Source organism: Oryx dammah, unplaced genomic scaffold, assembly GCF_014754425.2.
Source record: "Oryx dammah isolate SB20612 unplaced genomic scaffold, SCBI_Odam_1.1 HiC_scaffold_28, whole genome shotgun sequence".
Lineage (NCBI taxonomy): Eukaryota > Metazoa > Chordata > Mammalia > Artiodactyla > Bovidae > Oryx > Oryx dammah.
The window spans coordinates 30,600,778-30,615,704 of record NW_024070212.1 but is presented as its reverse complement, the minus strand read 5'-3'; the positions used below and the strand labels follow the sequence as shown (position 1 = coordinate 30,615,704).

The following is a 14,927-nucleotide window of genomic DNA, read 5'->3' as shown; positions in this document are numbered from 1 at the left end:
ACTGTAGGGAATTTTTTTGTGGCTCCCACAAATTTTGGATAGTAAAGAGTAGAGTCAGAAAGGAACTAAAAAGAGAGAAGTGCAGGCTCCCTGCTTTGGGTTGGCTCTATCTACTGATGAACATACTGGTATTGTAAATAATGCTTCAGTGAACATAGGGTGCACACATCTTTTTGAATTAGTGCTGTTGTTTCCTTTGGAAAGATACCCAGAAGTGGGGTTCTGAGATACTATGGTGGTACTATTTTTACTTTTGAAGGACTCCCATACTGTTTTCTAGAGTGGCTGTATCAACTTATGTTGGTTGCCCACTAATGTATATTTTGAGATAGATGATGAAGTTGGAAGTCCCAACCAATTTACAACAAAAAGATAAGCTCCAGGAAGCTTATAAGTTAGATTTTAGAAATAGATAAATGGAAACTTTTAGACACATTATCCATGAATAAAGCACATGCAGAAAAAGAAACAGAAAAAAAAAAAAACTTAAAAAGATCCTCAGAAATACTTATTGTCCATATAGGAGCCAGTGGGAAAAGCTTCACCTCTAATTCTTTCCTATACTCTAAGAATGTCCAATTAAATGTATAATCCCTAACCTTTAAGTAGATGAGAATAGGGTCTATACAACAGCTAGGAGAAGAAATCTGGAAATCCAGTGACAAGAATGAAATGTGAACCCACTTCTATTCCATCATACCTTAATGTAAACATAGAATGCTTTGATCCAGTTGCTCTATCAAAGCACCCTGGTTCAGGGGGCATGACTGACATCCACAGGCACATCCAGTCACAGACATTTTAGCCAATGCTTTGAAGCCAATAGGTTTCTACTACACACACACACACACACACACACACACACACACACACACACACCCCTAATTTCAGCTTTTCTTAAATACTGGAAGATTGAGTTTGTGAAACAGATTAGCAGTAATAACTTCCAACTTATTTATGCTTCCCCATATTCATTTGCATAATTTGCAACCATTCTAATTTCGTCCTTGGTCATTTGACTTGCTTTGACCAATGGAACAATGGTAAATGCAATTCAAGCAGAGATTTAAAAATAAATTGCCCACTGGAGATTTCTCTCTTGCTTTCTAGTAACAAAGAGACGGCAACCTTGTAAAGTAGCCAGTTGAAGAATGGGAGGTCTCATGGAAACAGACCTCAGGCAGCCCAGCTGAGGCCATGATAAACCAGCCCACCCCAACTCAACCCACTATCTAACAGCAGATGCTTGAGTCACTGCAGCCATGATCAGTCAAGACCAGTCCAGATCATAAAAACTGCCTAACTGAACACAGCTTAAATGACTAACCTCCAGAATTATCAGCTAAATAAATGGCTGTTTTGTAAACTGGTGTTGAGGTTGATTTGTTTTGTAACTTAACTGATTCGTGATTCATGCTGTGGCAACGTAGTCCCAAGGCCATGTGCCCACCCATGCGTGGATACAGCCTTCACCTGCTTTATCATTTGTGATAAATGCCTCTCACATAGGTATTTTAATGAATCCTTATTTTAAAGCCTTAGAGGCTGCACTTCCAAAAGAAAAGGTAACATTGGTGGTAGATCGGACACACTATCATCATTGCTTCCCAGGAAGGGAGAGCTAAAAGTTGGTCCTATGTCTATACTGACTTATAAGGGTGAATCATGCTCAGGAAAATAAACCGTAGGTAGACTGCAGTATGTAGTATAGACCTGGGAGAAGTGTGCAGATAACCAAAATATGTTGATTTTGTCTTCCCCTCCACCACTCCTTACGGAGAAAACAGGTGGGGGTGGAGGTGTTTCATCAGAGACAACTAAGACTTTCCAAAGTAGGGAATATAACTGGAAGATACAACTCCCTCCTCCTTCTCTCAGGCCCCTTCAGCAATAGGGAAAACTTCCCTAGAGGAGATTCTGGCTCTGATCATCAGTGAAGTCAGCAGTGTTCATTGCAGAGAGAGAAGCACATAATCAACACTGGAAAAATATCAGCTTGGGACAGACACAAATTCCCTCCTTCCAAAAATAGCAAGGGGAAGTGATCTTGAAAGGGAGAAGATAACAATTGACTACCGCTGGTCATTTCAAGAAAAGAGCTTCAGAGAACTCAGATGGCTTCTTATGCTTTTAGTTTATTCGAGGGAGAAGAGATTCACTCACTATGACCTGGGGCCTGTTTGCCCCAAGAATGATGTATGAATGGCTGGGCACAGGCAGCATCTATCAGGGGACCTAGATGAAGAGATAAAGGTTTCCCCCAAATTTTGCCCACAACAGACTTCAGTGTCTTTTATTCACAGCAGAGTTTTCCAAGTTTCTTTAGAGAGAGGACTCATTAGAAGGGTTATCAAGTCATCCCAAGAATGAGTCCATCAGTGGGAACAAAGGGGTTGTCAAAAGCAAGAGGAGTTTTCCAAGGAGGTGAGATGACAGAGCCAGAGAGCAGCATCCACTTTTCAGCTTCTGTCTGAAGACCAAAGTAACCCACCAGGCCTCAGGGTCCACCTCAGAGGTCAAAGTCTCTCCAGAGTCTCAGCCCTCCCATCAGGGGTGACTGTCATCTTTCCGGAGGGAGTGGTCATCTTCTCAGGGACTCCAGCCTTCCTTCCTGGGGGTGTGACCTTCTGTCCAGTCTGAAGGTGCACGGGACCCACACCTATCCCTCCAGGGCTCACCGCCAGATGGCCCACAGTGGTCAGGGGCTTCTCTCCAGGGCTCTCAGTCTTCCCTTCTGGAGCAGCAGTGCGCCTTACAAATGATAGAGGGGTCCTTGTAGGGGTTGCAGTCTCACCTCTGGGGGCTGTGGTCATAGTTGCAGACTTTCTATGAGTCTCAGTGGCCACAGCCTCTCCTCCTAGGGGCAAAATGCCCAAACCAGTGGTCAAATCTCTGGTCATAGTTGGCATTTCAGGACCAATTCTTGAAGAATTCACAGCAGTTGAGAACCAAAATTTTGGTGAAGGAGTTGAGCTGAACTCTAGAAGAAATCAACAGAAGAGGGTGAGACTCCTACCTCTTCCTTCCCATCCTGTCACTGGCAGAACTAGAGCTGCTCCAGGGATGAAGTAGCTGCTCCCAAACCAGAATCGGAGGATTTCTGAATACATCCACTTGTCAACACAGATAAAGTCTCCGCACACAGAAGCCCAGCTTCCCCACTTAAATGTATCAACAAGATCCCAGGCACTCATGGACACTTGGTGGGTTTGCTACATTTCCAGCTGAGGGACCCCAAGCAGAAGTCTGCCAGTTCTCTATGCTGAGCCCCTCACTTTGGCTGTCACACTTTGCACAAGACATTGACCCTGAGGCCTATTTCCTAACTTGTGGAATCCTCAGGAAGAATCCTTTTGTGTCCTCTACTTGGGAGGCACGAGGAACAAGGCTGAGTGCAAGGAGGTTGCCCTAGAAAGTATGTTGTAAAGAATTAAGTTGGAGTTTCATTTCCACCCCTGACTAGCTGTATTATCTTTCTGAGTCCTGGTCTCCTCACAAAATGAGGGTTATAGACCATCTCCAAGGATGTTGCAGATTTAGCATGCCAGGTTCCATCTGCTAACTGCCAGTGTGTATAATAATGTCATGAGTATAAGGATTATTCCCATTTTGTAGATGGCAAAACAAAGCTCAGAGAGGTCAAATGGAGCAAGCATCAAAACCAAGATTAGAAAGCAGACGGCCTGGAATCAAAGCTTATTCTCTTCTTTCATGGTCATTTTGCGCCAACAAAGCCTTTAAATCTTACAGAAGGGACCCACCCAGTGGTTTTGCAACTGCCAACCCAGCTTCCAAGTCATAGCTACTGACTGTCCTTCACCAGAAGATAATTCAATGTGTAGACAAGGGGGAAAGGGCCAGTACCACAGAAAGCGCCCGTGACATCATCCAGGTCCAATGTCCACACCATGGCCCCCCCAAAATGCTCTGTCTTTATGAAAAATGCCTGAAAAAGCAGTGGTCAGTCAACCTGCTGTACTAGCCATCCTCCAGACTGAGTACAATGGCAAAATCAGATGGACTCTCAGAAGGCAATATGGTATGATGCTTAGCCATGTAGCCTGTATTTGACTCTAGCCTCTATTGCTTACTAGCTATGGGATCTTGGGGGAAAAAAGCTACATAAGCCTTGTGGGTTTTAATTGCCTTCTATGTAAAAAAAAAAAAAAAGGATAACATTTCCAACATATTTAGGATCCAGAGTTCCTATATGCACATATTACAACATAGGTTGAAGTGGAAGATGCAATGCTAAGTGAAATAAGCCAATTACAAGAGAACAAATACTATGATTCCACTCACTGAGGTGCTTAGAGTAGTCAAATTCATACAGATGGAAAGTAGAGTGGTGATTACCAGGAGCTGTGTGAGGAAGGAGTGGGGAGTCATTTCAGTTTGGAAAGAGGAGAAAGTTCTGGAGGTAGATATGATGGTTGCACAGCAATGTGAATGTACTTAATGCTACTGAATGGTGACTGAAAAATGAATAAAATAGTGAATTTTATGTATATTTTGCCATAATTTTTAAAAGATTTTAAAATTCATACATGTAAGATATTTGGAGCAATATTTTGCACATAGCACATGTTCATAAATATTAAATATTGTCTAGTTCCCTAGCCTGCTAATCACCATTATCATCATATTAAATTGGAGATATTGCTTTATTTTTTAAAAAATCATTTCAACATATCTTATGACATAGTGATGCCATAAAAGAGGAATAGAATGGATAATATCATACCTTTTACACGTAAAAGAAAATGAAGCATTTTATCCATGATTATTAAAACCTCAGATATAACTAAATGGAAATTGTTTAGCATTGAATCCAGATTTTCTTATTACCTTACCAGAGTTCTCTTGTAAGACTGATGGAAAAGATTGTCATATGCAAATAACTACATGACTTGGCCAAATCAATTGGCTTCTTTCTGGGGTTTAATTTCCCCAAATGTAAAATAAGGAGGAACCAATTATTGCTAAGTTGGAAACTGTGAAGATTCTGATTTTTTTTTTTCCTACTTTTAGGCTAACAAGTTAACCTGTCAGGTTTTTTTTTTTTTTCAGTTTGATTTATTTATTTTTACTTTACAATATTGTATTGGTTTTGCCATACATTGACATGAATCTGCCATGGATGTACATGTGTTCCCCATCCCAAATCCCCCTCCCACCTCCTTCCCCATCCCATCCCTCTAGCAGTTTTATAGGCACATACATGCACGCACACATGAGTGCACACACAGACACACACACACACTGTACACACAAGGGTCTCATAGAAGCCAGAGGGAAACTATGTTGGAGCAATAAAGGACCAAGTTCTCACCTTGTAACTAAAGCTGATGGCATCATCATAGCCAACCCACTCTTTCCCCTTGAAGGCATATGGGACATACTGATCATCAATCCAGCGTTTATGCATTCCCTCAGTGAAGGAACAAATCTGCAGGAGCATCAGAACAGTGATCAGCTGGTTGGCGTTCCACGAAGAGAAGCACCAACAGACAAACTGTTCACACACAGGGGTAAAGACTTCCTCTCTATTTTGGATAAATTCTTACTATTGCTTATTCCTTTCTCTAATATCCATGATGGATAAACAGGTAGAGAACCAAGAAGTGGGTGGCAGCCTTTAAGAAATCAAACTAGAGTTTGTAAATAATGTCAATACCAAACTACTACATAACAAACCTGAGTCTAGACCAAACCTGTACCTTTCTCAAAGACTTTTCATAAACAAGTATCTCCTTTGCTCATTAAACCAACATAAACTGATCCATCCAGGTATTTATCAAACTAACTTTTGAATCTATAATAAATGTAAAGACCTGAAGGCAGGGAGAACTAGGTTATTACATCAAAAAACCACTGCCTGTAGACTGGGTACCCAACACTGTGCTGGAGATGGTTTGCTGCAAAGATATAGAAATATTCCATTTGGGCTGCAGAAGCTAATATGGAAGTTATTTTTTGTTTGTTTGTTTGTTCATTAAAGGTGTTATCAAAACCTCTTTAACATTATGCTCCCTTGACTATGTCATCACTCATAATCATGCTTCATTGGATTAGCAGGGAAACTTCTCCAGGAGCAGGCACAGTGCAGAGATGGGAGAGACACCAGCATCTCCATTACCACCTCAGTCAAAGATGCAACTCTCCCTCTGGTGCCTGCTGTTCTTTGCCTAGGAGGTCCTTCCCACCCATCAGAATTCTACTGTGCTTCATAGTTCTGCTCAAAATCCACCAACCCCACACCCTACAGTCATGCACTTGGTGCCTCTTACTGTCTTCTCTTGTGTTCCACATTCCCTTGGATCCATGTCTCTTCCCCCTACTCAACAGCAAGCTTTGTTGAGATGGGGATTCGGGCATGGAATCGAGGTAGAGGAGAAAGAATCTGTAATGGGGGATGTCTTAGAATTGTCTCAAAATAATTGACTAGTGAGAAGGAAGGAGTCAGGAGCAGAGAAAAAAAAAAGACTCACCATGAGCTGTTAATGACTGAAGCTGGGTGAAGGGCATTTGGGCATCAGGGAGTGAGAGGATGTTATACTGTTCTTTTATTTTTGCACATGTCTGATTATATACATATGGTAAATATTAATTATGTTTATTTAGGACATATAGTAAGTGAGGATTAACTTAACTGCCATTTAAGAATCTTCTAAGGGGTGAAATATCTGCCTTGGGTCCATGGCTCTTTCAGGGAATGAGAGGATGCTATACTATTCTCTTACTTTTGAAAATATTTGAACTTTTGAAAATATATATATATCTTTCAAATATTAATTTTGTTCATTTAGGCCATATAGTAATTCAGGATTGACTTAAATATTATTTAAGAATCTTCTAAGGAGGTATCTGTCCTCCTCCATTCAGACTTCACCCAGTCCCTCACCTCTTACAAAGGGCTCAAATAACTTCCCCCAAAGAAAAGAGAAAATCCCAGAGACTGGATGTCCCTTACCACAGCAAACCACCTCCTTTTCCTATCTCTAGCCCTCAGTCTTGCCTTGGTCCCTTGTCCCTGCTTTGGCCCTGGGCTCAGGTCGGGGAGCCCTAACTCACAGACAGAGGTTCCCATTCCCGTCACCTCATAATAAGCCAAGAAGCCAGCTTGCTTGGTGTACTTCCCTGGAGCTGCTGGTCCCACAGCTTCTGCCCTCAGCTCATTCTGAGAGGCTCTGAGGAGGTGAAAAGTACGTCCATAGGTGGGGAGCCCCATGAGGAGCTTCTCAGGGGGGACCCCAAGCTGTCGCCAGTAATTCATGGCATATGCCTGTAGGGAGGAAGAGCACAACCCCTCCTTGTTACCAAGAGCCATTGGCCTGGCTCAGGGGTGCATGTCTGGGCTGCATGACAGCTTTCTTTTTCTTACTGAAGATTTGAGGTCTCCAGGCAGAGAGAAGAGAGGGCTATTGTGTCCTGTGAGCTTTTCCCAGCTTCCATGTAAGTCATAAGACAAGACGCTGATGAAATCCAGGAATCTATAAGGGGCAGGAAAAGGAGGTATGAAGATCATGCTAGCTAGACTTTCACAGCACCAACTAGCTAACTAGCTGAACATCGACCACCCAACACCCCTGCCATCTCTGCCCACTGAGATGGGGACTGGGGACTGCCTGAGCCATGCCCCACATGTGAGAGGCTGCCCTGGAACACACAGCTGGTGAGGGACAGCAGTGTGTCAGGACCTATGCCTTCCTGAGAGTATCCAAGGGGTCAGACCAGGAAACAAAGTGGACAGGATCAGACCAGGAAACAAGTGCAGCAGCTGCTAAGCTGTTGCTAAGTCACTTCAGTCATGTCCAACTCTGTGTGACCCCATAGATGGCAGCCCACCAGGCTCCCCCGTCCCTGGGATTCTCCAGGCAAGAACACTGGAGTGGGTTGCCATTTCCTTCTCCAATGCATCAAAGTGAAAAGTGAAAGTGAAGTCGCTCAGTCATGTCCAACCCTCAGCAACCCCATGGACTGCAGCCTTCCAGGCTCCTCCATCCATGGGATTTTCCAGGCAAGAGTACTGGAGTGGGGTGCCATTGCCTTCTCCACAAGTGCAGCAGAGGGCTGCATAAATGACATGTGTAATCAGACAGCACAAAAGTGCATCCATCTTTCTACTGTTCAAGGAGCCAGTGAAACCCATCTCTTCCAGAAAGCTTTCCAGATGGCGAAGTGTAATTGAGCCTTACCGAGTCACAGTGTAGAGGTTAGCATGGATTATCTAATTTAATTTTAATCTAGTTAATATCCTAATTACCATAATTGTCTCCATTTTAAAATGAAAAAACTTGAAACTCACGCAGTTACTTAATTTGTCTAAGGTGACCCAGCTGGGTGAAGGTGGAGTCCTCAATCCTGCCTGGCTATAAGACCAACACTAGCCAACTCAGCTCACTGGATCTCTCACCTCTCCTGACACGCTGAACCCACTCTCCCTAAGTGTCATCACACACAGGAATGGCATCCTCTCTTGTATGTTGCATCTGCCTCACTTTTAACATCAGGAAAAACTTGATTCTTGAACTTTGTTGGAATTAGTCCAGAACTGGCATGTCCAGAGAGATATGAGCTCCCTCCGTCTGGTTTTGTGACTTTGGCATGAAGACCTCTGCTCTGAAAATGGGCCCTAACTGGGCATTCCTATTTTTGTTTCAGAGGCAGTAGTTGGTAATTCACCCATCCCCTCTGGCACCCAGTGCACATCCACAGGGGACTCCAGCAGAACAGAGGTCAGGCCCTTGGATTCACTCCTTGAGGCCCAGCCATGGACGATGCTGATATCTACCCAAAGGGATGCTGTGGTATGGCCTGGTGCTCCATCACTGCCCTCTGATCTCCTCAGGAAGTCCAGGCTATAAGGAATAATCCTTGTCCCCACCTACATTCATGCTTAACCCACCTCCCACAGGTGCTCTCACAGCAGGGCAGGAAGTCAAAGCTGGGCACCTCTGGGTTCTGAACCCAAGATGCCTTCTCTCCAGTGCCCCCCGCCAAACACCAAAGGAGCACCCACTCACCTGCCCAGAAGGCGTGCATCATACGCTTTCTGGATGACATGGGGGTCCCCAGAGACAGCAGCAGACAGCAGCAGCCTTGGGCGCATGGTGAGCTGGGCCTCATTCTTGAAGGCCTGCAGGAGCTCCTGGGAAGAGAGAGGCAAATGAGAGAAATGGACAAAGCAGACTGGAGTCAGGGAAAGCAGGAGTCATCCGGGAAACAATCTTCTGCAATAACACAGCCCCTGGAGACAGGCAAGTCAGACACAGGCCCTGCCCACAGGCTCCTGAGAAACAGGGATGTGAGCCAGTGAGGTAAGTCACTGAGCAGAAGGCCAGTGCCAGGGAGAGCAGAAGGCCAGTGCCAGGGAAGCCAGCAACTCCATGGGGTGGCAAAAGAGCCACACACAACTTAGTCACTGAACAACAACAAAGCTGGCCTTACTTCAAGTAAGGAGAGAAAGGTCCAGCGGTCACGCGCGGGGCTGCCTCTGAGTCCAGGGTACAAGAAGAAGAGGTCCAGACCATCGAAGCCATGTGTCCTCAGGAGGGGGATCGCTGAATTGACAAACCTTTCCCGGTTGGAAAACGTGGACAGCATCATGGTGAACCTGCAGGGGGGCCAGGGGTGAGGCCAGGAGTGCTTTCTGCATAACTGTGCTCCCCTCAACCACTCCCCTGCAAGGCTCTTTGGTTCATATGTGACTGCGGAAAGGAAGGCAGAGCTTTGAAACTTTCAAACCTTCTTAAGTCCCTTCCCAACCCTGGACTTCAGGCTCCAGGAAGGATTTGCAAACCACACCTGCCCCTGCCAGATGGAAGCAACACTCAGCCTGGGGTGGAAACAGTGACTCAGAACAGCTCTGCTTTTGAAATGATCACTCCTGGCCAGGCACTGTCTCTTTGTCCAAACAGATAGGGGGAGGGAACGTGAGAAAAGGGCCAGCATTTCCAGAAAGATCTCTGAGCTAATGGGCCCCATAACATGGCACAAGAGGGCCAGGCTCTGACCAGGGGTTCTAGAGTCTTTGTTATTCTGTTTATTAGCTGTTTGACTGTTCTCCATTTTTCCTAGTATTTTCTCTTCCATAGTGAAGACACTATTGGAAAACCTTTAGAATAGCAAAGCTGAACTTTAAGTAATTTGGGGCTAGTACTGCATGCAATGATTAACCAGATTCAGACTTTGGCAGGCTTGGTTCCATTACCTGATCATCATCCCTAGCTGATCATCTCTCAGAACACCTGGGTGAAATACAGTAAGTTACCAAAGCTCTTATTCGTGCTTTTTTCCTACAAATTTGGAATGCAAACAGCCACTTTAATCCTTTCCCCTAGCAATCATGAGATAGTGAATGTAGAGCTGGCCTGCTCCCCTGACCCATCACCTCAACCTCATCCCAGAGAGAAGACCTAATAGCACAGACTCATCTCGAGGTGCTGAAGCTCCACCCCCCAACGGACAGCAGTGTTTTCAGCCCCCTGTTCCTGTGATGAGGGACACAGTCAGTGAGCTGGGGAACAGTGGGAAGTAGTGGAGATGGGAGGAGGGGGAGGGAAAGGAGGCAGTGGGTGGAGTAACCTAAGGGAGAAAGGAGTGGAGCCCAAGATGGAGAAGAAGGATAAAACAGACAGCAACCAGTCCACATATAGACCATCACACCCAGGACCCCAGGCTCTCTACACCCCTCAAACTCCCCACTCCCATGACATTCCCAGAAAAAGAAAAGGCAGCCTAAATTTTCTCTTCACTCACTTTTTTGGTCAACAAACATTTACTGAGCAATTAATATGTACCTCTGACTGCTTTAGGTGCTTGAAACATAGCAATGAACAGATGGACAAGCTCCCTGCTCTCCTCTCTGGAGGCTGTGCTCTAGTGACATGGGTTTTCTCTGCCCTTCTACAACCATGCACACAGCAACAGACCACTCCCTGCAGAGGACAGCCCAGGAGGCCTGGGGAGAGAACACTGAGCACCAGCTCTCTGCTGGGCGCTGACCCCGCCACTGGTGTACAAAGAGCATAGACACCAGCCCTTCCCTTGGGGTTCATTTGCAGGTGACAAAGGGTTATGAAACACTAGCATTTGTGAAGCTTTTGTGATACGCAGCTCTCTCCGAAGCTTTTGAAAATAGAATCCTGAGCACTGGGCTTGAAGGGTGAGTAGGGGTGCAAGGCAGAGAAGAGAGAGGAGCATATTCTAGGCAGGGGCACAGCAGCCACAAGGACAGGGAGGCAAGGACAAGCTCAAAGTGCCAATCAACGGGGAACTCCCAGAGCAGGGACCCTACAGAGAGCCCTTGACAGGAGGAGGGACCCAAGGATCAGAGGAAAGGTGACGACTAACAGAAGAAAAGACTTACTCCTCTTTACCTATAAAATACAGCCCCCACAGACACAGTGAACACACCTCTCCTTGAGCTTGTTGAACTCTGGGTAGAGGATTTTCTCATCCAGGGGATCCTTAGGAACAATCTGATTGTTATTCATCGAAGCAAAGGCAAATACCAGGTGGGTGCAGAGAAAGGGGTCCAGATCCCGGGGCAGGATCGAGGCAGGGCTGGGCCGACTGAATGCCCAGTTGGTGAAATAACACACCAGCTTGTGGGCAGCACCTGGCAGGGGACAGCAGGCATTATTGATAGAAACTAAGGGAGGATGGAGCTCAGCATCCACAGAGCGGTGTTGACACTGCCTGAGAGGCCAGGCTACTGTAACTGCTCCCTCACACACACACACACTCCAGAGCTAAAAGAAGGGCAGGTCCATCCCCCACTGCTGGGGTCCCCCGGGGGAAGAACACCTCATGAAACCCTGGTCAGAATGGATCCGAGAGTCTGGATCCTGGCACAGAGAAGACCCAACAGTGACTGAGAATCCGCTGTTGAGCCAAATTGGGTCAATGATCCCCAACACAGAGCCAAGGTGGGCACAGGAGACACTGGACTTGGAGCAGTTCTCAGTGGACACTCTCCCCGGCTTTGGAGAGGACCAGTTTCCCCATCGTGGTGTTCCAGCACAAGGAGCAGCCCTGCAGGAGACAAAGGAAGAAACACATGCAAATTCACACACACACCTCAGCTCACTCTCCGGCTCCCACAAATGCAGACACACACACCCTTCCCTCCTTCCTCTTCTCTACACTGAGTCGGTGAAGCCAGGTCTATCTAAGCTCCTTTCCACTCCAATATACTCTACATGTAGACACACAGGCTTTGGGACAACCATGACACTGAGAAGTCCCAGCAAAGGTTCCGGGCCAGTGGTTCTCAACCTTGGAAGATAAGGTAAGCATAGTGATTTTCTGGCTGCTCCCACAGACATTCTGATCAATGGGTCTGAAGTGGAGCTCAGGCATAAAAATACTTCATGTGCAGCCGGTGAGAACCACTGCTCTGATCACTTCTCCTTTCACTGTGTCCTGTCCACCTCCACCTAATCCAGGCCCCTGAGGCCCAGGATGCTCCTTGGGTACCACAGAGACAACATGCTGATGAAGCCCAGCACCTCCTGAACTAAGAGACATTTGGGAGCTGGGACCCACCACACTCACCAACCCACAGTAGCAGCTTCCCCATCTCTTTGGTCTGACAGCTGCAGGCCTAGGGCTGGAGCCCCTTTATATGAGATACCCCAGGTACAACTGTGGGACAACTCAGCCACACACACACAAAACCAGGGACAGTGATTAATGCATGGCCGCCCCAGAGTCACAGTGACCCCAGCATCTTCTGTCCTCCCGCCCAGCAGAGCCATGGCTCTGAGATCCAACAAAGCAGCAACTCCCTCTGACACTGGCACACAGGAGGTGTCCACAACTGGCCCTGGTGAGGGCAGGGCCATGCTCAGCCCCTCTTCCTGGAATTCAGCCCCACATGGACTGAGGACAAGGAAGAAACACTGAAGGGCAGCAGTGATTCTGTTGTTATATCAGTGGTTAGGAAACTTATGTAATGTAAAGCTAAAAATTCCCAACTATGCTCAGGAAGGGGAAAGTTTGAATCGCAGTGTCAAAAATTAGAAGTTTTAGCATCTAGGGCCAGTTACTTGGCTCTTTGAGCTTTAGTTTCTACACTTGTAAAATGGAGATAACACTTGAACTTACCTCATAGCATTTTATACTGATTAAAGACATAGTATGTGAAAAACTTAGTTCAGCGCTTTGAAGTGTGGTGCTGGAGAAAACTCTTGAGAGTCCCTTAGACTGCAAGGAGACCAAACCAGTCAATCCTAAAGGAAATCAACCCTGAATATTCATTGGAAGGACTAATGCTGAAGCTGAAGCTCCAATACTTTTGCCACCTGATGCGAAGATCCTACTCATTGGAAAAGACCCTGATGGTGGGAAAGTTAAGGGCAGGAGGAGAAGAGGGTGAAAGAAGATGAGATGGTTGGATGGCCTCACCGACTCAATGGACATAAGTTTGAGCAAACCCTGGGACATAGTGAAGGACAGGGAAGCTTGGTGTCCTACAGTCCATGGGGTCACAAAGAGTCGGACACAACAGAGCAACTGAACAACAACAAGGGCTCAGTGAAAGATAGCAGTTATTAGAGATGCCACAAGAGTTTGTCCCCAGAGCAGGATTCTCAGACTCAAATGCTGACAGGCAGGTAATGTAAATTGGTGAAGTGGACACAATAGAATAGCTCACGCTCCAGTTGATTAGAATAACAGTGCTCCTACTGTATAGCACAGGGAACTCTGCTCAATGTTATGTGACAGCCTAGATGGGAAGGGCATTTAGGGGACAGTGGATACATGATATGTATGGCAGAATCCCTTTACTATGCACTTGAAACTATCACAACATTGTTAATCAGCTATACTGCAGTATAAAATGAAAAGTTTACAAAAAAGAATAACAGTGCAAGCCCAGTGACACACTTCAGCTAACATGAAGTCTCTCAGTTGGGAGACATCAAAGATCAGTATTAACAGGGACAGCACTCTGAGTAGCCACTAATGTTTGCCTTGCAGTGAAATAGAACCAATACTTTGGAAGATTCTTCAATTTCTCAAGAGAAGACAAAAATCTGAATTTTTGAATGAGTCAATGATGTTTCAGCCAATATATGAGCCAATGGTGACACTATCATGAGAGGGGTCATAAACCTAAGGAATATAACGAATGCAGTTCTGGACACCTAAGAGTCAATTTTTTAAAAACACAATAATAATATGAAGGATAAATAAAATAATTATATAAGCAAATGTTTTCATGATCCACCAGTTTTCTTTTCTGCTACCAAGGTTCTCAAACCTTGAGTAGGTCCCATATTTCAGTGTGTGACCCTCCATCACAGGGACAAAAATTTTGTTATCTGTGTATCCAATACACCTGTCTTCTTAGAGATTCATACTGCTCACTTAATCCACACACAATAGAGGGACTAATCAGATGTCAATATAATAAATGCCACTGGGAAATAACAATGACTAGTGGTTTAATTTGCTTCATTTATAGTAGGAAGACCAGGAAAGTGTAACTTGTATCAGCAGGTTTCTTGGTATCATGGAACAAAAACAATAAGTGGTATAGAATGTTTAGGGTGAGAATATTTCACTGAAATCTGGGAAAGCCTGAGGGAATACTCTACCTGGCAGAGGCTGTGTCTCCATTTGTTCATCCCTCTTTGTCTTCCTTTACATATTCAATGACTATTTTATTGAGCATAGGCCAGGCTCTAATGGGCTTCCCACATAGCGCAAGTCTTAAAGAATCCATCTGCCAATTCAGGAGATGAAAGAGATGAGGGTTTGATCCCTGGATCAGGAAGATCCCCTGGAGAAAGAAATGGCAACCCATTCCAGTATTTCTTGCCTGGAGAATCCCATGGACAGAGGAGCCTGGAGGGCTACAGTCCATGGGTCACAAAGAGTCAGACACAACTAAGCACGTGCACACAGGCCCTGAT

At 45.5% G+C, this 14,927-nt stretch overlaps 1 protein-coding gene across 1 annotated transcript; it reads right to left on the bottom strand.

Moving 5' to 3' along the window:
* Positions 1-2,117: 2,117 nt before the first annotated feature.
* On the bottom strand, positions 2,118-12,601 carry LOC120856691 (oviduct-specific glycoprotein-like). The gene is given in 11 exon segments (XM_040232055.1): positions 2,118-2,980; positions 3,811-3,946; positions 5,333-5,449; positions 7,100-7,285; positions 7,385-7,493; positions 9,027-9,151; positions 9,451-9,616; positions 10,419-10,493; positions 11,419-11,623; positions 12,010-12,039; positions 12,562-12,601. Coding segments are annotated over 11 exon segments (1,638 nt in total). The 5' UTR covers positions 12,587-12,601; the 3' UTR covers positions 2,118-2,516.
* Between the last annotated feature and the right edge of the window lie 2,326 nt (positions 12,602-14,927).